Source organism: Hemitrygon akajei, chromosome 17, assembly GCF_048418815.1.
Source record: "Hemitrygon akajei chromosome 17, sHemAka1.3, whole genome shotgun sequence".
Taxonomy (NCBI): Eukaryota; Metazoa; Chordata; class Chondrichthyes; order Myliobatiformes; family Dasyatidae; genus Hemitrygon; species Hemitrygon akajei.
Window position 1 is genome coordinate 3,628,266 of NC_133140.1, and position 22,151 is coordinate 3,650,416.

A 22,151-nucleotide genomic window follows, 5' to 3' on the forward strand; every position below is an offset into this window, starting at 1 on the left:
CAGGGTTCTGGATGGGGGGTGGAATTTCTAGGGTGGCTATGAAATGGCTTTTTAGAGCAGCTCGTGTTTGAGCCCACCAGGGGATCAGCCATTCTGGATTGGGTGTTCTGCAATGAACTGGAATTGATTAGAGAGCTGAAGGTAAAAGTACGCTTAGGGGTAAGTGATCACAATATGACCATTACACCCGAAATTTGAGATGAAGCTAAAGTCAGATGTTTCTTATTACAGTGGAGTAAAGTACAGAGGCTTGAGAGGGGAGTTGGTCCAAATTGATCACAAAAGATCACTGGCAGGGATGATGGCAAAGGAGCATTGGATGGAATTTAGAAGCCCCGTCATTTATACATCCCAAAGAGGAAAAAGCATTCTAAAGGAAAGATGACACAACAGTAGTTAACAAGAGAAGTCAATATCAACATTAAGTCCAAAGAGAAGGCATGCAATAGAGCAAAAATTAGTGGGATGTAGGAATATTGGGAAGCTTTTAAAAACCAACAGAAGGTGACTAAAAATTCGTAAAGAAGCTAAAGATGAAATACAAAATTAAGCTAGCCAATAACATTACAGAGGATACCAAGTTTCCTCAGATACAGAAAATGTAAAAGTGAGGTGAGAGAGGATAATTGGACAGCTGGAAAACAATGCTGGAGAGGTAGTAATGAAGAAAAAGGAAATGGTGATGAAATTAATAAGTATTTTGCATCAGTCTTCACTGTGGAAGACACTAGCAGTATGGTGGAAGTTCCAGGTGTCAGGGGCATAAAGTACATGAAGTTACCAGAACTAGAGAGAAGGTTCTTGGGAAACTGAAATGTCTGAAGATAGATCAGTCAATTGGAACAGATACTGTACTCTCCAGGGTTCTGACAGAGGTGGGTGTAGAGATCATGGAGACATTAATAATGATCTGACAAGAATCACTAGATTCTGGAATTGTTACAGAAGACTGGAAAATATCATTCTACTCTTCAAGAACAGAGAGAGGCAGAAGGGAAACTATAAACCACAGTGGTTGGGAAGATGTTAGATTTGATTATTAAGAATGAGGTCTCAGGGTACTTGAAGCCACATGTGTCATCAGCATAGGTTCCTCAAGGGAAAATCCTGCCTGACAAATCTGTTGGAATTCTTTGAAGAAATAACAAGAAGGATATATCCTAGCCCGGGGTAATGGAGGCCAAACCTCCCCCACCCCCCACCCCATACCTTCTTCACCACACTGTTTGTCTGTGTTGCCACCTTCAGAGATCCTTGGTCATAGCCTGTTCAGTTGGCAAATGCTATGTTAGGGTCTGGTTCTGTGCTGCATGAACCCATGACACCTATGGAACAGCTATGATGATAAGGTAGGAGTAGCAGAGGGAGTGTACAGGATTTCCAAAATGTATCTGATAAGGTGGCACCAGAATGACAGATTTAATTGACTTTTGTTACTGGCCCCAGGGAGGTTTGGGGAGCTGATCCCATCGCAGAGAGAATAGGTTACAGAGAATAAGGCGGAAAGGGACTATGCGAATGACTGACAGGGAGAAATGATGGGACGTCCTCCTTCCTGGTCCATAAGAAATACGACCTAGTAGAACATCCGTGGCACCATGGCACAGTGGTTAGGGCAGAGGGCGGAGAGTGGAGCACTAACAAGTACAGAGAGCCGGAATCAATGGGCCGATTTGCCATTCAACATCATTAACGAATGGTGGGGGGGGGGGGGGGCAGTAATCAGTACTGGGGCTCCAGCACTTCCTAGTCTGTGAATGACGGGTGAGGATCGGAAACTGGATGGGCAAACTCGCCCAAAAGTTTGATTCTTTCCTAACGTTCCTCAGCCTGAGGTGTATCTCCGAATTTCAGTCCCATTGCAAGGAATGACATGGAGAGATCTGTCAACGATCACACACACGTCCCCTCCCCTGCACCGATACTCTGAGCTCAGTCTGAGCCCATGCAAATGAGGTGACGCTGATCAAAGCTCACACACAGCACAGCCCACATCACTTTCAATCTTTATTAATACTTAACAAATGTACAAACAAAATAAGATCAATTTAACAACTCCATACAACACGCGATAGAGATCCAGTTAACATCGTAGGTTTATAATACTATAACGCACCGGGTCCTAATCTGACCTCTGAATGAAACATGCCGACACGGCTTTAACTCCTCCCTCGGAGTGTCAGACACCCTGAGCCAATAGGCTGGTCCTGGACTAATTTCCAGTTGGCATAATTTACTCATCATTATTTAATTATTTATGGTTTTATATTGCTGTATTTCTACACTATTCTTGGTTGGTGAGACTGTAACGAAAACCCAATTTCCCTCAGGATCAATAAAGTATGCCTGGCTCTCTGTCTGTAAACTGTGAATATGATTCAAACTCAGCTCTCTTTCTTCACGGGGCACCAGCGTCAACTTCCCGAGTCGATGCTGAAGTTTCACCTCCATTCGGGAGCCGGGAAGAATTGAACCCACGTTCAAAACGTGCTCTTGACACCTTGTTGAAGTCTGGAGATTTCACTTAGTCTCTGCCACCCTGGTGTTTCCTGTCCAGGTACTCCACTGACTCTTTAACCCATTCCTCCTCGGCTCTAGCGCAAATCTTCATATTCCTCTTGTTGGTGAATCTGAAGCAGAACAAACAGTGGCGATTACGGGAGAGTCATCAACCATTGTTCTCAAACATTTTGCAGTTGCACGTTGAAACACTTACATGACAGCAGGTGTCGGGCACAAGAGAGCTTCCGTGTAGCTCTTAAGCCTCCTGCGAGGAATGGGCGTGGTCCTAAACCTCTCACAGCATTCTAGCGTTATGATTGAAGCTGAGGGAGAAGGAAAAACAAATAGTTAGATACCGCTAGATAACTCAACCCACTTTAACCCACGTGAACGCACTGCCTCGCGCATGAAGGCCTTTCCAACCCAAGACATTTAACGGTGTAACCCCGTCCTTCATATAAACTACTGTACGCCATTCCTCTACCGATCTTATGACCCTTCCAGTCCCTTTGACTGACTGCCATTCCCGACCCTCTCTCCAAGAGAATCATTCCACTGTGAGCTGTTCAATATCACCACCAACCGATGGGAAGCGGGAGAGCTGCTCCCCGCAGCTGATCACGGTGCATTGTCGGGATTGGGTACGGAATATTGGGAATAAGGAAAATCTCTTACCCGGGGCGGGTGTAGCTTGCTTGAAACAGCAGATCCACAGAGCTGCCAAAATTGCGACCACGTAGAGCGCTGCCTTCATCTTGTCCTATACCAGGATGGAATTGATGACCGTGTGATTCACCAGCTCCCATAGTCTGCTTTATAAAGGGTGTTGGCGGCACTCATGGTCATCAATTTAGGTCTTGCCTGGAAAGTCCCCCAGACCAGCACTGGCCACTGCTCCGATGTTCCATAAAAAGGGAAGTACAGGAATTCTCCGAATGGCCTTTCGGTAGTTAAGCTGCAAAGGGCGCTCTTTAACTTTCTGGGGCGGACTTTCTTAGTACTAGCGCGTCTGACTTCTGTCAGGCAATCCCACATCCGATTCAGAGGGGAAGAGAAAGTTGAAATACAAGAGCTAGTTTCAAATGCATGCGTTCTCTCCGTGTACTGGGATATGGATGAAAGTGCAAGATCAACCGTTTAGAGACAGCACATGGGATGATAATACTGTTGCAATCAAAGAAAGTTGATTGAGTTGCAATCAAGTTGGTTGAGTGAAGTACAGGGCTGGCGATTCAATGTCCCTGAGTATAGAAACTCCAGGCGTGACAGAGCGGACATGGCACTCCTGATGGGGCAGAGAATTACTGCGCTGCTCAGGGTGGATGTCCTGGAGGGATGGGCTGATGAAACTGTCGGGCTCATTCGGTCACTCAACAGGAAACAGATCCTTCAGTCCAGCTCGTCCTTTCCATAGTGACCAGCAACCTGGTCCCATTCGTCGCGATTGGGCTGTATTTTTCATAATGCTTCCGAACCATGTGCTTATCCGAAGTATTTAACAGTCGTTCAGACATCAATGAAACCTTTGGCAGCTGATGGCGGAGTTACAACTCAGATCCTTTTTAAGAATACTCTCTCACCTTAAATCTATGCCCTGTCCATTTCAGTTGTCTTACTCGGAGGAATATCTTTTTGCGTTCTGCACGTGATTTATGTGCTCTTTATCATTTTATACTTCTCTATAAGATCACGCCTCGATCTCCTAAATTCTTAAGAATAAAGTCCTTGCCTACCCAACCTTTCCTTGTAATGCAGATGCTCGAATTCTGTTAGCATCTTCCCAGATCTTCCCTGCAATCTGTCCTGTTTAATGGTATCTTTCCTATAACAGGGCTACCAAAACCGGACACAATACTCAAAGCGTGGCCTTATCAATGACTTGTCCAAATGTGCCATACAGTAACTTGTCAGCTCAAATAGTCTAAAAGCATTCATCACCACCCTGTGACACTGCACAGTTACAACTTGGGAATAAAAGAGTGGTTTTCAGTGTACTAGAATAGAGGTTTCAGGCATGACAGGTGGAGGTGCAGCTGAGAAGGGAATGTTTCCCTGCTGATCAAGGGAAGTGTTACAGTTGTGAAAAGGGTGAATATCCTGGAAGGACCAGAGAAGAAGAATACAGGGCTAGAATGTAAGATAAGGGAGGGGTGTTTGCATGTATGGAGTTATGAGTTTGGTTATGGAAGATACCACTATCTAGCTATACAGTAATTTTGTTGATTTAAAAATATTGTAAGTTCCTCACATTTTGTGGCAGATGCTCTGCTAGGGCATTGTTGGTCAGAGCATAGTTGAAGAGTTGGGTTGTAGTTGAGAACAATATTCTCCAAACACTGCAGTTCTCTGTAATAATCCTGGAAATGGGCTCTGCTTGCAGAACATTCAGTAGTGTGAAAGGAGGCAAGTTTTTCCTTGGAAATATTCTGGTGGCTTCTAGCCCAGTTTCTTGCATTTTCTCTCAGCTAGTCTGCATTCTCGTGACAGAATTGTTTAACTGTGGCTATATCATCCCCTCAGAACTAATAAGTAAACTCTAAGAACTGGGCTTCAATGCTGCCTTGTACAATTAGGTCCTGGATTGTAGACCCCAGTCAGTTTGGATTGGCTCCTCCACAATCTCCACCAGCACAGGAGCACTGCAGGGATTTGTACTTAGCCCCCTGCTCTACTCGCTTTATACCTATGATTGTATGGCTAAGTACAGCTCCGACACCATATACAAGTTTGCTGATGACAACTCTGCTTTGGGCTGTATCAAAGGTGGTGATGAATCAGCTTTCAGGAAGAAGATTGAAAATTAGGCTGAATGGTATAATAACAACCTCTCACTCAATGTCAATAAGACCAAGGGACCGATTGTAGTCCAGGAGTGCGAAAGCAGAGGTCCATGAGCCAGTACTCATCAGAGGACCAGAGGTGGAGAGGGTCAGTAACTTTCATTTTCTGGGTGTCGCTATCTCAGAACGCCTGTCCTGGACAAATCATTTATGAATAATAGCAAAGAAAACTTGACAGCACCCCTAGTTCCTCAGGGGACTGCAGCAGTTTGGTATGTCATCAAAAATCTTGGCAAACTTCAATAGACGTGTGGTGGATAGTGAGTTGGTTGGGTGCATTATGGCCTGGTAGTGGCCTTTGGGTGGAAATTACTACAAAAGGTAATAGATTTGGCCCTGCGCATCATGGGTAAAACGCTCCCAAACACTGAACACATCGACATAAAACATTGCTGTAGGAAAGCAGCTTCGGTCATCAAAGATCCGTCACCACCAAGGCCATGCTCTTTTCTGGCTGCTGCCATCAGGTACAAGGAACAAGTGACTCAGGACTCACATCACCAGCTTTAAGAAGAGTTACTACCACTCAACCATGAGGCTCTTAAACTCAAGGGATAACTGTACTCATTTAAGAACTCTAGTATCTTATTTCATGCTTGCTTTTATGGCTATTTATTTATATCTGCTTTTGCACAGTTTGTCTACAGTTTCTGAAAGAAACATAGAAAACCTACAACACAATACAGGCCCTTCAGCCCTCAAAGCTGTGCTGAACATGTACCTACCTGAGAAATTCCCTAGGGTTGCCTAGCCTACTGATGTTTACAGTTTCTACATCTTGTTTACTGTCACTGTTCTATAGATTTGTTAGTATGCCCGCAGAGAAAGAACCTCGCGGTTGTTTGTGCTGACATGTTTGTACAGAACTCTGATAATAAATTTTACTTTGAACTTTTACTAAGAAATTTCTTTTTAATCCTGGGTGGGATTACTGTGTTTAATTTATTTATAAAATTATTTTTGTCAATTATTGTCCGAGACTCCTACACTGTAAAAGTACCAGATGGAATGTAGTTTGTCATGTGACGGGGTCTTGAATTGACCCTATGAACTGTGCTCTTAACAAGAAAGAGAGAGAGGGAGGTGTACAACGCAGAGTCCTTGTTATTAAGAGAGAGAGAGAGAGAGAGAGAGAGAGAGAGAGAGAGAGAGAGAGAGAGAGAGAGAGAGAGAGAGGTGAAGAATGCTCAGGAGATTGATGTTATGGCTTCTCGGCAGTTTGTTTACATTTCTACAAGGACACTGCCTGCTTGTAAGTTCTTACAGAGAGAGGAGGGCGGAGCAGTTTGATGGACAGCTGGTGTTCTGCATGCTGAGATAAATGCCAGGTCAGCTGCTGGACACACAAACACACGGTTTTGGACACTGGATGAGCTTTGTTGTGCCCACAGGAAGGTGGGTTTTTGGAGGAACGATCAGGAGAACCGATCAGTGGCTCTCGCAGTGCAGAAAATGTGTGACCGGTGGGGAGTTATTTGTGTGTCCAACCCTGGCCAGGGTTGATAATTCCACCACAGAAGAACGGTCACCTTTATTATGGTCACAGTCGGTGACTTTAAAAGGATTGCAGAGGACAACGGGAAGATCGACGGCACCAGCTCACCTGAAGACCTACACACCTCTCTCTCTCTCCAGCTCTACTCGACTAAATACCACAAACTGAACTGAACTTTCTTCATCATCATAAGACTGTATCTATTTACCCCTAGGCTTAAAGAAGCTTGGTTTTCTTATTTCCACACTTACATATATATATAATCATTGCTAACCTGTTTGATATATCTGCATTTATATTACTGTATGGCATAGTTGCTAATAAACACTATTAGTTAATAGCAATACCAGACTCCAAAGTGTTTTCCATTTCTGCTGCTTCTTTAACCCGTCACGGGGTTAAGTGACAGCCAAATGTGTTCAGGAATCTTTCCTTAATCAGTACATAGAAGTGCCGACAAGAGAATGTGCGATACTTGATCTGCTATTAGGGAATGAGACAGAAGTTTGTGCAGGAGACCACTTTGCATCTAGTGATCATAATGCCATTAGTTTCACAGTAAATACAGAAAAGGATAGGTCTGGTCCGTGGGTTGACATTCTATATTGGAGAAAGGCCAATTTTGATGTGTAGGCAATAGACCTCACCAGTTCCCCAACAGCACCACACTCCTCAGGTTGGCGTACTGGTACTCACACTTAATAACTTCTCTTTCGGCTCTTCCCACTTTCTTCAGACCAAGGGTTATAGAGTAGCTATGGGCACTCGCATGGGCCCTAGCTATGCCTGCCTCTTCGTGGGTTATGTGGAACAGTCTATGCTCCAAATCTATAGTGGTACTGCTCCCCAACTTTTCCTTCGCTACATTGACGACTGCATTGGTGCTGCTTCCTGCACCCATGCTGAGCTCGTCAATTTCATCGACTTGGCCTCTAACTCTCACCCAGCCCTCAAATTCACTTGGTCCATCTCGGACACTTCTCTGCCCTTTCTTGATCTCTCGGTCTCCATCTCTGGAGATAGACTGTCCACTGACATCTTCTATAAACCCACTGAATCCCATAACTACCCTGATTATACCTCTTCCCACCCTGCCAAATGCAAAAATTCTATTCCCTATTCCCAGTTCCTCCGTCTCTGCCGTGTCTGCTCCAAGGATGAGGCTTTCCGTTCCAGGACATCCCAAATGTCCTCTTTCTTTAAGAATTGTGGTTTCCCTTCTGCCATCATCAATGATGCCCTCACCCGCATCTCCCCCATTTCCCGCACTTCGGCCCTCAGCCCATCCTCCCGTCACCACAACAGGGACCGCGTTCCCCTTGTCCTCACCTATCACCCCACCAGCCTCCAGATCCTGCATATTATCCTCTGCAACTTCCGCCACCTTCAACTGGACCCCACCTCTAAGGACAACTTTCCCTCCCTACCCCTCTCTGCTTTTCGCAGGGATCATTCCTTCCGCGACTACCTGGTCCACCCGTCCCTCCCCATAGATCTCCCACCTGGCACTTATCCCTGCAAGCATAAGTGCTATACCTGTCCCTACACCTCCTCTCTTACCACCATTCAGGGCCCCAAACAGTCCTTCCAGGTGTGGCAACACTTCCCTTGTGAGTCTGTTGGGGTAATCGATTGCATCCGGTGCTCCCGGTGCGGCCTCCTCTACATCGGCAAGACCCGACGCTGATTAGGGACCGCTTCGTCGAGCGCCTACGCTCCGTCCGCCACAACAGACAGGATCTCCCGGTAGCCACTCATTTCAACTTCCTTCACATTCCCATTCGGATATGCCCATACCGGGCCTCCCCTACTGCCATGATGAGGCCAAACTGCGGTTAGAGGAACAACATCTCACATACCGTCTGGGTAGTCTCCAGCCCCTTGGTATGAACATCGAATTCTCCAACTTCTGGTAATTCCCTCCCTCTCCCTTCCCCCATCCCACCTTCACTCTGTCTCCTCTGCTAGCTGCCTATCACCTTTCATGACTCAGCCTTCTTCTACTACACATAGTGCTTTCCACTTAGATTCCTTCTTCACCTCTCCTGCCTATCCCCTCCCCCACCCCTTGATCTTTCCTCTGATTGGATTTCCGCCCTTCCCCCACTTTCTTTATAGGGCCGCTGCCCCCTCTTTCTTCCGTCCTGATGAAGGGTTTCGACCCGAAACATTGACTGCTTCTTTCAACGGATGCTGCCCGACCTGCTGAGTTCATCCAGCTTTTTTGTACGTCTCAATTTTGAAGGTATCAGAAAGGAGCTGGATTAGGACTGGTTGTTTTCTGACAAAGATGGACTTGGTAAGCCTGAGGCCTTCAAAGGTGAAAATTTGACAGCACAAGGCTTGTGCATGCCTGTCAGAATAAAAAGGTAAAGAAAACAGGTTTAGGGAAAAAAGGAGGCGAATAGCAGGTATTGGCAACACAGAACAAATTATGTACTCATGGAGTATAAGAATTTAAGACATGCAAGAAAACACTTAACAAAGAAACCAGGAGGCATGAGGTTGCTCTAGCAGACCAGGTAAAGGAGAATCCTAAGCCATTCTACAGATTTGTTAAGAGCATAGGGATAGCAAGGGGCAAAATTGGTCCCCTGGAAGTGTCAGGGCATTGAAGCAGTGACCAAATCACAGTCCAAGTACTGTGTTCACTATGGTATTTACTGAGTAGTAAATTCAGAGGAGCAGCAAAGTCAGCGTCAAAGTTCAGACGGAGATCAAAAGTTCCAGAGAAATCCAAAAACCAGAATTGGGAAAAACTCTTACCCGGGGCGGGTACAGCTTGCTTGAAACAGCACAGAGCTTTCAAAATTGCGACCACGCAGAGCGCTGCCTTCATCTTGTCCTATACCAGGATGGAATTGATGACCGTGTGATTCACCAGCTCCCATATTCTGCTTTATGAAATTAGGGCTTGTCTGGAAAGTCCCCCAAAACCAGCACTGGCCACTGCTTCAGTGTTCCATAAAAAGGGAAGTACAGGAATTCTCCGAATGGCTGTTCTTGAGTTAACTTCCTGGGCCCACTTTCTATGTAATGGCACCTCTGTCTTCCTTCAGAAATTCCACACCGTCTGTTTTCAACGATGAAGAAAAATTGAATAATAAGAATACAATTCCAATTATACAAGTTGTCTCCGTGCTCTGGGATATGAATAAAAGTGCAAGATCAGCCACTTAGAGATGCTGGATCAGCACCTGGGATGATGATTTTGATGCAATCAATGAAAGTTGCTTGAGTGATGTACTGGGTTGGCGGCTCAATGTTCCAGGTGTGACATAAGATCATAAGACACAGGAGCAGAATTAGGCTATTCAGCCCATCAAGTCTGTTCCACTATTCCATCATGGCTGACCCTGGATCCCACTCAACCCCATACTTGCCATATCCTCTTATGCCCTAACCTAACATAAAAACATCAACTTCCACCTTAAATATATGCACAGACTTGGCTTCTACTGCAGTCTGTGGCAGAGCATTCCACAGATTTACTACTCTCTGGCTTAAAAAAAAATCACTCCTTACCTGTGATCTAAAAGATACCACTCAATTTTGAGGCTGTGACTTCTGTTTCTGGATGTCCCCACCACAGGAAACATCCTCTTCACATCCAGCTGATATCCACATCATGGGTATGGCACTCCTGAACGGGAAGAAAATCACTATGGTACTCAGAGAGGATAGCCTGGAGGGATTGGTTAATGAGACTGTCGGGCTCATTCGGTCATGAAGCAGGAAACAAGCCCTTCAGTCCATCTTGACCTTGCTTACCATAGTGACCACCAACCTAGTCCTATTTACATAAGAAATAGGAGCAGGAGTAGGCCATCTGGCCCATCGAACCTGCTCCGCCATTCAATAGGATCATGGCTGATCTGGTCATGGACTCATCTCCACCTACCTGCCTTTTCCCCATAACCCTCAATTCCCCTACTTTGCAAAAATCTATCCAACCTTGTCTCAAATTTATTTACTGAGTAGTCTCTGCTGGTTCACTGGGCAGAGAATTCCACAGATTCACCACTCTTTGTGAAAAACTGTTGCTCCACATCTCCATCCTAAACCCTCTCTCCGAATCTTGAGTCTATGTCCCCTAGTTCTAGTCTCACCTACCAGTGGAAACAACTTTCCTGCCTCTATCTTATCTATCCATTTCATCATGTTTCTATAAGATCTCCTCTCATTCTTCTGAATTCCAGTGAGTACAGTCCCTGGCGACTCAATCTCTCCTCATAGCCTAAGCAGCACATCTCTGGAATCAACCTGGTGAATCTCCTCTGCACCACCTCCAAAGCCAGTATATCCTTCCTCAAGTAAGGAGACTAGAAATGGACGCAGTACTCCAGGTGCGGCCCCACCAGTACCCTGTACAATGCCAGCATAGCCTCACTGCTCTGAAATTCAATCCCTCTAGCAATGAAGGCCAATATTCAATTTGCATTCTTGATAGCCTGTTTCACCTGCAAACCGATTTTTTGTGACTCATGAACAAACACTCCCAAATCCTTCTGTATAGCAGCATGCTGCAAGCTTTTATCATTTAAGTAATAACCTGATGTCATGGTCCGGTCCATTGATTGCTCATTTCCCATTAATTCCCTTTTCCCCATGTTTACCTGGCTCCTTGATAAAGGCACTTGATTTTCATCCTACCCGGCAGGATAAAAACTCCGGCTTACAGCTACTCGGGGCCGGTCCGTCTCCGGGGCTGTGAGGCTTTGTTCATTCTGTGTTGCCAAGTATAAGGGAATGTATTCATGAGCTTCTCCATGTCAAGATATGTATCACACACAAAATGCTGGTGGAACGCAGCAGGCCAGGCAGCATCTAAAGGAAGAAGTACAGTCGACGTTTCGGGCCGAGACCCTTCGTCAGGATTAACTGAAAGAAAAGATAGTAAGAAATTTGAAAGTGGGAGTGGGAGGGGGAAATCCAAAATGATAGGAGAAGAGAGGAGGGGGAGGGATGAAACTAAGAGCTGGAAAGTTGATTGGCAAAAGGGATACAGAGCTGGAGAAGGGAAAGGATCATGGGACAGGAGGCCTACGGAGAAAGGAAGGGGGAGGGGAGCACCAGAGGGAGATGGAGAGCAGGCAAGGAGTGATTGTGAGAGGGTCAGAGAGAGAGAAAAGAGAGAGAGGAAAAAAAGGGGAATAAATAAATAAATAAGGAATGGCGTAAGATGGGGAGGAGGGGGATTAACGGAAGTTAGATAAATCAATGTTCATGCCATCAGGTTGGAGGCTACCCAGACGGAATATAAGGTGTTGTTCCTCCAACCTGAGTATGGCTTCATCTTGACAGTAGAGGAGGCCATGGATAGACATATCAGAATGGGAATGGGACGTGGAATTAAAATGTGTGGCCACTGGGAGATCCTGTTTTCTCTGGCGGACAGAGCGTAGGTGTTCAGCAAAACGGTCTCCCAATCTGTGTCGGGTCTCACCAATATATAAAAGGCCACACCGGGAGCACCGGATGCGGTATATCACACCAGCCGACTCACAGGTGGGGTGTCGCCTCACCTGGAAGGACTGTCTGTCTATCTGGGGCCCTGAATAGTGGTGAGGGAGGAAGTGTAAGGGCAGGTGTAGCACTTGTTCCGCTTACAAGGATAAGTGCCAGGAGGGAGATCGGTGGGAAGGGAAGGGGGGCGACGAGTGCACAAGGGAGTCACGTAGGAAGCAGAAAGAGGGTGAGAGGGAAAGATGTGCTTGGTAGTGGGATCCCGTTGGAGGTGGCGGAAGTTACGGAGAATTATACGTTGGACCTGGAGGCTGGTGGGGTGGTAGGTGAGGACAAGTGGAACCCTATCCCGAGTGGGGTGGCAGGCGGATGGAGTGAGAGCAGATATGCATGAAATGGGAGAGATGCATTTGAGAGCAGAGTTGATGGTGGTGGAAGGGAAGCCCCTTCCTTTAAAAAAGGAAGACATCTCCTTCATCCTGAAATGAAAAGCCTCATCCTGAGAGCAGATGCGGCTTTGATGGAGGAATTGCGAGAACGGGATGGCATTTTTGCAAGAGACAGGGTGGGAAGTGGAATAGTCCAGGTAGCAGTGAGAGCCTTAGGCTTATAGTAGATATCAGTAGATAAGCCATCTCCAGAGATGGAGACAAAAAGATCAAGAAAGGGAGGGAGGTGTCAGAAAAGGACCAGGTAAATTTGTCTGCCAAAGAAAGCAGGATCTCCCAGTAGCCACACATTTTAATTCCACGTCCCATTCCCATTCTGATATGTCTATCCTTGGCTTCCTCTACTGTCAAGATGAAGCCATACTCAGGTTGGAGGAACAACACCTTGTATTCCATCTGGGTAGCCTCCAACCTGATGGCATGAACATTGATTTCTCTAACTTCTGTTAATGCCCCTACTCCCCTTCTTACCCCATCCCTTATTTATTTACTTATTTCCCCCTTTTGTCCTCTTTTTTTTCCTCTCTCTGCCCCTCTCACAATCACTCCTTGCCTGCTCTCCATCTTCCTCTGGTGCTCCCCTCCCCCTTTCTTTCTCTCTAGGCCTCCCGTCCCATGATCCTTTCCCTTCTCCAGCTGTGTATCCCTTTTGCCAATCAACTTTCCAGCTCTTAGCTTCACCCCACCCCCTCCTGTCTTCTCCTATCATTTCGGATCTTCCCCCTCCCCCTCCCACTTTCAAATCTCTTACTATCTTTTCTTTCAGTTAGTCCTGACGAAGGGTCTCGGCCCGAAGCATCAGCTGTACTTCTTCCTATAGATGCTGTCTGGCCTGCTGCGTTCCACCACCATTTTGTGTGTGTTGCTTGAATTTCCAGCACCTGCAGATTTCCTCGTATTTGCATCAAGATACGTATTGTCTGTTGTTGTTTGTTAGTCATCTCGTTTCCAGCTGAGTTGATCCGGCCATTTGCCGCTACTCAGAGTTGGATATTTTGTCTCTTTGTGTCCCAGTCTGAGTCCTGGCTCTGTGTTCCAGTCAGGTCCGAGTCCCGGCTCCGAGTCCCAGTCAAGTCCGAGTTCGTCTCCGTGTCGAGTCTCCGTGCCTGTGTCCTGCACTTGGGTCCACTTCCTGCTACTCATTGCAACAGAACGGACTAGCCAAACATAGACCCAGCGGACGCAGACACTCTCACAAACTCTCACTACAGAGTCCCCTGCTGGAATCCCGTCCGGATAGCAACTTGGAGGTTTTAAGAAAGTGACTCAGAGCTCCTGGGTATTACATGATAAAACTGTGTCTGTCAGCCCTTGTGACCTCCTGCCAAACACCCCCCCCCAACCCACCCGGGTCGCTGATAATCCGGGCAAACCTGTTGGATCACCTGGAGGCTCCCAGTGAGAGGGAGGGTTACTGTCACAGTCCGGTCCGTTGATTACTCCTTTCCCGTTAATTTCCTTTTCCCCATGTTTTACCTGGCTCCTTGATTAAGGCACCTGATTTTCATTCTAAACGGCAGGATATAATCTCTAGCTTTCAGCTACTCGAGGCCGGTGCGTCTCCGGGGCTGTGAGGCTTTGTTCGTTCCAAGCCACCAAGAACAAGGGACCAGCATCCAAGCCACCTAGAATAACAACTGTCTTCCAAGATGCCAAGAATAAGGAACTGTCTTCCGAGCCGCCAAGAATAAGGGACCGTCTTCATGAGCTTCCCCATGTCAAGATACGTACTGTCTGTTGTTGTTTGTTTTAGTCGTCTCATTTCCAGCTGAGTAGGTCTGGCCATTTGCCACTACTCAGAGTTGGGTATTCTGTCTCTTCGTGTCCCAGTCCAAGTCCAAGCTCTGTGTTCCAGTCAAGTCTAAGTCCCAGCTCCAGGGCCAAGTCGAGTCCGAGTCCCAGCTCCGAGGAGAAGTTGAGTCTGAGTCTGTCTCTGTGTCGAGTCTCCGTGCCTGTGTCCTGCACTTGGGTCCGCTTCCCGCCACTCATTGTAACACCTGATCTTCCATTTTCCTTTCCAAAGTGAATGACCTCACATTTACCAACATTATACTGTACTCCATCTACCAGACCCTTGCCCACTCACCTAACCTATCTATATCTCTCTGCAACCTCTCTGTATCCTCTACACAATTTGCTTTTCCACTCAATGCAGTGTCATTAGCAAACTTAGATATATTACACTCGGTCCCCTCTTCCAGATCGTTAATGTATATCGTGACACTTGCAGGCCCAGCATGGACCCCTGCAGCATACTGATTGCTGAAGCAGGACCTGCCTTTGCTGAATCCATGCTGCGTCTGCATGATGGGTCCATCTCATTTTGGATGCTCGCTATTTCTTTTTTAATGACAGCTCCAAGTATTTTTACAACTACAGATGTTAAGTTAACTGTCCTATAGTTACCTGCCTTTTGCTTATATTTTTTTTAGAACAGTGGCATGCCATTTACCTTCTTCCATTCTGCTGGGACCAGCCCAGAGTCCAGGGAATTTTGATAAAATTATCACCAAAGCCTCAACTACAGCCTCTGCCATTTCTTTCAGTACCCTGGGATGCATTCCATCAGGACCAGGAGACTTGTCTTTCTTCAGGCCCACAAGTTTGTTCAGCACGACCTCTTTAGTGTAAGTATTGTATCAATCTCCTCACCTCCCATTGCATCCATATCATCTCTCTTTGGCATGTTAGAGGTGTCCGCCACTGTGAAGACGGATATAGAATAGTCATTCAAAGCCTGTGCTATTTCTTCATTACCCAATATCAAATCGCTCTTCTCGTCCTCCAAGGGACCTACATTTCCTTTAGCTACTGTTTTCCGATTTATATAATTATAAAAAAATTTACTTTCAGTTTTTATATTCTGTGCTAGTTTAATTTCATCATCTATTTTCTCTTTTCTTTATTGCTTGCATTGTAGTCCTTTGTTGTTTTATAAAGTTTTCCCAAGCTTCCTGTTTCCTACCACTCGTGATGACTTTGTAGTCTCGAGCTTTTAGTTTGATGCCATCCTTTATATCCTTTTTTATCCATAGCTGGCTCTCCCCACTTTTACTGTCCTTGCTTTTGACTGGAATATACTTTTGTTGAGCACTGTGAAAAATCTCTTTGAAAGTCTTCCACTGTTCCTCAACCATCCCACTGCTTGTCGTGATTGGACTGTATTTTTCATAATGCTTCCGAACCATGTGCTTATCCGAAGTTTTTAACAGTCGTTCAGACATCAATGCCACCTTTGGCAGCTGATGGTGGAGTTACAACTCAGATCCTTTTTAAATATACTCTCACACCTTAAATGTATGCCCTCTCCATTTGTTTATATTGATATTTTTATTGAAGCAAAAAAAAAAACATTTTTATAAACAGACATAAGAAAAACACACTAACAAAAAACGGACAAAATACTCCCTCCCACACCCCGCCCCCCCCCCTCCCCACCCACAACCCTGGTATGGTAAAAATTTCTTCCTCATTCTCAATTGAAAAATAGCAAAAGTAAAATTCAATCAAGTAAGGTATGAGGTCCTAGTGCATATTAATAAAGTGTATATTACTACACTAAGCAGATAGTAGGAGCACGGGAAGACAGGTATCCATACTAATTCAGTAGCCAAGGAGCTGTAACGATGGCAATAAGGCCAAAAAGGAGCCCCATGTTTTTTCATATGTTGCTGGCTTCCTCCTCACACTATACAAGATCTTTTCAGGTTTACTACAGGATGTTAACTCGTTTAACCACTGCCTGTGTGAGGGAGGAAATTCAGATTTCTAATTTTGTAGGATACACTTTTTCCCGGCTGTAGCCGCAAGCAATATAAAGTATTTTTTATTGTAATTCACATTAAGACCTTGTAGATCTCCCAAAATCCAGACCCTAGGATCAAATGAACTTCCGCTTTTTATAATATCTGAGGTTATTCTAACAATGTATTTCCAAAAGTCTTCCAGATAAGAGCAATTCCAAAGCATATGAAGTAAGTCTCTGTCACAAAATTTACATCTCTGACAATTAGGAGAAGCGTAATGGTATATTTTGTGCAGTCTATGTGGGGCGTAGTAGGTCCTGTTAAAAATATTAAACTGTATTTGTCTATGTTTAGTTGAAATTAATACAGTTTGAGACACATGAAGGATATTATGCCAATCAGCACCATTGTAATTGCATTCAAGATCTGATTTCCACTTATTTTTAATATCACTCTTAGTATAGATTGGCAAGTTACTGTTTAAAATAATATAAATAGATGACATAAGACCCTTTGTAGTGTACAGGGCTTCACTAAACAAGTGCTTTTCAAACGGGGATTCTATTGGAATTTGTGGATAGACTGTACAACTGTTATGGACCCAGTGTCTAATCTGAAAATATTTAAGTAAATTATGATTTGGTAGATTAAATTTACCAGACAATTGTTGAAATTTGGCAAAGTTACCTTGGCTATATAAATCTTCAACTGTTTTTCTACCACTATTAACCCAATTTTTAGAATTCCATCAGCAATCAGGTGGGGGATATTGGGGTTATTCCACAGAGGAGTTTTCCAAAATAATGAGGTATTTATACCAGTAACTGCATGAGCTTCTTGCCATACTGCAAAAGCATTTAAAATTATAGGGTTCTTAGTAATATTTATAAATGCTTTCTTAGATGTTAAAAAAGGAAGAACTTTTAAGGGAACATTTTTTAACTGCTGTTGTTCAATAGGAAGCCATCTAGTCTCATTGTTCTCAGAGTGCAACCAACACCATATTGGACGGAATGGAGCTGCAAGATAATAACATTTAAAATTAGGAAGATTTAATCCTCCCTTGGCATAAGGGGCCTGAAGGGTTGAGAGTTTGACTCTAGGGATTTTACCTTTCCATAAAAAGCTGGACATTGATTTGTTTAAATCATTAAATAGACTTTTGGGAATTTTAATTGGGACACATTGGAATAAATATAGAAATTTGGGGAGTATATTCATTTTAATTAAGTTCACTCTTCCAATTAAAGTTAATGGCAGTTCTCTCCATTTCTGTAGATCTAATTTAACCTGATTCAATAATTTGATGTAATCACCTTTAAGGATTTCGTCTGCAGATCTTCTAATTTCTATGCCTAAATATTTAAATCCATTCGAGCACCATTGCAAGGGTTTGACTAGGTCCTTAAAGTTATTATCCTGTATATTAAAAGATATGACTTCACTTTTTGTAAGGTTTAATTTATATCCAGAAGCAGCACTGTATTGTTGGAAACATTGTAGAAGGGAGGGGTAATGACTTTTCTGGATCAGACAGGAAAACTAAGAGATCATCAGCGTAAAGGGCTAGTTTGTGTTCATTTGAGCCAAATTTAATTCCGGTAATGGTGGGATTAGAACGAATAGCAATAGCCAGCGGCTCAATAGCTATTAACAACAGCAGCAGAGCACTTGGACAACCTTGGCGGACTCCTCTGGATAGCGGGAAGGTACCCAACAGGACTCCATTAGTTAGAATTTGAACTTTAGGACCAGCAAAAAATGTTTCAATGTATTGAATAAATCTCTCTCCAAAATTCATTGCTTTAAAAGTTTGCAAAAGGAAGGTAGGTTCTATCCTGTCCAAATCTTCTCTGCATCCATCGACATTATCAACATGGGATCATTTTGCATATGAGCCTCTTCTATTATGTGAAAAAGTCTCCGTACGTTGTCAGATCCACATCGATTTCTGACAAAACCTGTCTGATCAGCATTAATGATTTTAGGGATAATGTCATCTAATCTTAATGCAATTAATTTTGATAAAATCTTGTAATCTGAATTCAAAAGACTAAGGGGCCGATGAGAAGTACATTTTTGACAGTCCTTCTCCAGTTTTGGCAGTAATGTTATTGTAGCCATTTCTAGGCAGAAAACTAGGAGAACTAGGCAGAGTTTTATTAATCAGTGACTCCTTAAACATATTTATTAAAGGGATTAAAAGCTTATCTGAAAAGGCTTTAAAGTATTCAATTGGAAAGCCATCTGGGCCTGGAGCTTTATTATTCTGTCGAGACTTCATAGCGCCAAGAACCTCTTCTTCAGCTTTATCAGAGTCAAGACGATCTTTATCCTCAGGATCTAACTTAGGCAGATTTAATAAGTTCAAGAAATGTGTTGCTTTGGTATTTTCTATATCATGATCTGTCTTATATAGTGTTTCATAAAACTTTCTGAATTCTTGATTTATGTCCTGTGGGTTAATGAGGGATCTGTCATCACCCGTAGCAACAGATTGAATAAATCTATTGGTCTCTTCCTTTTTTATTTGCCAGGCAAGTAACTTACCAGTTTTGTTTCCGAATTCGTAATAATGATAGTTAGTTCTGGCCATATCTGCCTCAGCTTTTCTTGTACATAAATTATTGTATTGAATCCATTTTAAAGTCAGTGTATTAAGTATTTCTTCACTTTTTGTAAAAGCATGTTTATGTTCAAGATTTCTAATCTCTTCCTCTAGAGATACAAGAGTTTTCCTTTTTTCTCTTATCTTATGTGTGCTATATGAAAGGACTTGTCCTCTGGTATATGCTTTTAAAGCCTCCCATATGCTAGCGTAGGAAGAAGAATTTGTATTATTTTCCATAAATAAAATCAATGTGGCTGTTCATAAATCGGAGAAATTCAGGATCATTAAGCATATACCTGTATGTCTTAAATCTCCAACTATAAGATGAAGACTGTGTAATATCTATCCTCCAAATCATCTTTATTGGATTATGGTCAGAGAGTATAGCTGTGACGGGGACGTGGCAGGAAAACGAACCCAAGTGCAGGACTCTGACGCGGAGGCAGGATCAGGAGGCAGAATCTCCGTAGCGAGTGTAGAATCGGGACCAGGCTGAGTCAGGACCTGGGAGATTTGGTTTACGAAGAGATATGGGTTTGAAGACTTGGAGCAAAGTTTCTCTCTCTCTCTCTCCTCTCTCTCTCTCTCTCTCTCTCTCTCTCTCTCTCTCTCTCTCTCTCTCTCTCTCTCTCTCTCTCCTCTCTCTCTCTCTCTCTCTCTCTCTCTCTCTCTCTCTCTCTCTCTCTCCCCCCCCCCCCCCAACACGGGAAACCCAGCGGTTCCCACAAGGCTGAAGCCTGCAGACTTCTGAATGACTTTTATATTTCCAATGGACAATATATTATCCCCTAGACAATGATAGAGCTTATTTCTGATTGATTATTACTATACTTGCACTTTAGATTGAGTATTGACAACGTATATTATCTGAATGTTTGTATTAACCTTACTTTTGTGCCCCTTTATAAATAAAAACTTTTAAAAATAGTGCCATCAGACTTCAGCGGACCTCTCTATCTTTGCTGGTAAGTGACCCAGTTATGGGGATACGTAACAACGTGGGGGCTCGTCCGGGATTTGAAACCAAATTGGGAGGGCAGTGAATTGGGTTTGTAAGTCAAAAAAAAATTTTGGATCTGGTACGCGGGTAGCCAGACGGGAAACCAGCAAAGATGGACGTGAATGAATTTATGAAAAACCCGACAGTGGAGGCACTAGAGGCGGCCACCAAATCAGACGTTAAATTTGGCGAAGGGATTGGACCTCACAGAAGTGAGGTCATCCATGAAAAAGCGGGAGGTGCGAGGGGCCATAACTCAGTATTACACTGGGAAGAATGTGTTCGAAGCTGAGGTATTGGAAAATATCCCTGAAAAAGTACCAGCTAGTGGGATGGATCAGCTAGAGTTGGAGAAATTAAGGTTGGAACATGAATTTAAAATAAAGCAGCTGGAAGCAGCTGAGAGAGAGAAAGAACGGGCTGAGAGAGAAAGGGAGCAGGCGTTCCACATAAAGGAGTTAGAGGTGAAACGGGACCAGGAGCTCCAACTAAAGGGGTTCGAGGTGAAAAAAGAGCAGGACCAAGCTGAAAAGCAAAGACAGCATGAAATTCGGCTAAAAGAGCTAGAAGTAGCCGAGAACGAGAGGGAATGAGCTGAAAAGCAAAGAGAGTATGAGGAGAAACAGAAACAGAGGGAACATGACTTGGAAATGGAGAAGTTAAAGAAAGAGCGAAGAGATCTAGGGTTAGATCGAGATGAGAGGTTTAATGTTAGTCCGGGAGTTGAGGGTAGTACCTCCATTCGAAGAGTCGGATGTTGATAGTTATTTCTTGCTTTTTGAAAAGGTGGCAGTAAAACAGAAGTGGCCCAAAGAGCAGTGGGTGGCGTTGTTACAAAGTGTGTTAAAAGGGAAGGCACAACGAGCATATGCGGCATTGGCCGTCGAGGGAGGGGAAGCGGAGAATTATGCCAAAGTAAAGGAGGCCAATCTCCGGAGTTACAAGCTAGTACCTGAAGCTTATAGACAAAGGTTCAGAAATTTACGGAAAGGGTGGAATCAAACGTATACCGAGCTAGCCTATGAAAAGGGTGTGCTCTTGGACCGTTGGTGCACTGCGGAACAGGTGGACGGGGATTATGGGCTTTTAAAGGAGTTATTTTTGATTGAGGAATTAAAAGGGTGTGTTCCGGAGGAGATCCGGATGTATTTGGAATGAGAAGCCGAATAAGTCCATCTCGGAAATTGCTAGGTTCGCAGATGAATATGCCCTAACGCACAGGACAAAGTTTTCCTCGCCAAAAGGTTACCCGAGAGACCGTGGGAATGACCGAGAAAGTCCGCCGGCTGAGGCAGAGGTCCCACCGAGAGCTAGTGGTAAGGTTGTGGGGGAAAGGCCAGGCGGCCCGAGATTTCCGGGCTTGACCTGTTTTAATTGTGGGAAGGGAGGACATATTGCCTCTAGGTGCTTTGCTCCAAGAAAGGAGCCAGAAAAAGGGAAAGCAGCGGTCCCTATCAGGTGTGCCGTGGTAATCAGTAAATCGACGAGAGAGCCCCAGGTAGACAGAGTACGAGAGGGGTCAGAGACTTGGCTGTCACCCGGAACCGTCCATGAAGGGGGGAGACCCACCCATTCCCGTCCGAATCTGGTGAGACACCGGGGCGGAGCTGTCGTTGATCCATCATGAGATACTAGATTTCGGTCGGGAGAAGGGAATGGTCGCCGTGAAGGGGATAGGTACAAGAATAGAAATGGTGACCCTACATCAGGTAATTATGGATTGTGAGCTGGTATCTGGACCAGTCGAAATAGGGGTGCCATCAGAATTCCCGAGAACTGACGCAGACGTCCTCCTCGGAAATGATTTAGCCGGGGGACAGGTTTGGACAAGGGTGACACGGCTCAAACAGCCTGTGAGGATTGCAGCCCCACCCCTCGCCTCTCCAGTCTGTACCACAGGTGCGAGCATTCGCAGCCTGTCGAGAAAGGCAGCTGAGAAAGCGAGCAGTTTAAATCTGGCCAGTATTGATTTGGCCGAGACGGTCCTACCGACCCCTGTACTACGAGGGTTCTGAGGGTGGTAAACCGAAGAGTAGTAAAGT

General features: G+C 44.6%; 1 protein-coding gene across 1 annotated transcript; it reads right to left on the minus strand.

Moving 5' to 3' along the window:
* Positions 1 to 1,994: 1,994 nt before the first annotated feature.
* LOC140740934 (eotaxin-like) lies at positions 1,995 to 3,529 on the minus strand. The gene is made up of 3 exons (XM_073070573.1): positions 3,178 to 3,529; positions 2,717 to 2,825; positions 1,995 to 2,630 (listed from the first exon to the last, which is right to left on the minus strand). The coding sequence occupies exons 1-3, from the start codon at positions 3,254 to 3,256 to the stop codon at positions 2,525 to 2,527; spliced, it is 294 nt and encodes a 97-aa protein (XP_072926674.1). The 5' UTR covers positions 3,257 to 3,529; the 3' UTR covers positions 1,995 to 2,524.
* Positions 3,530 to 22,151: the final 18,622 nt, after the last annotated feature.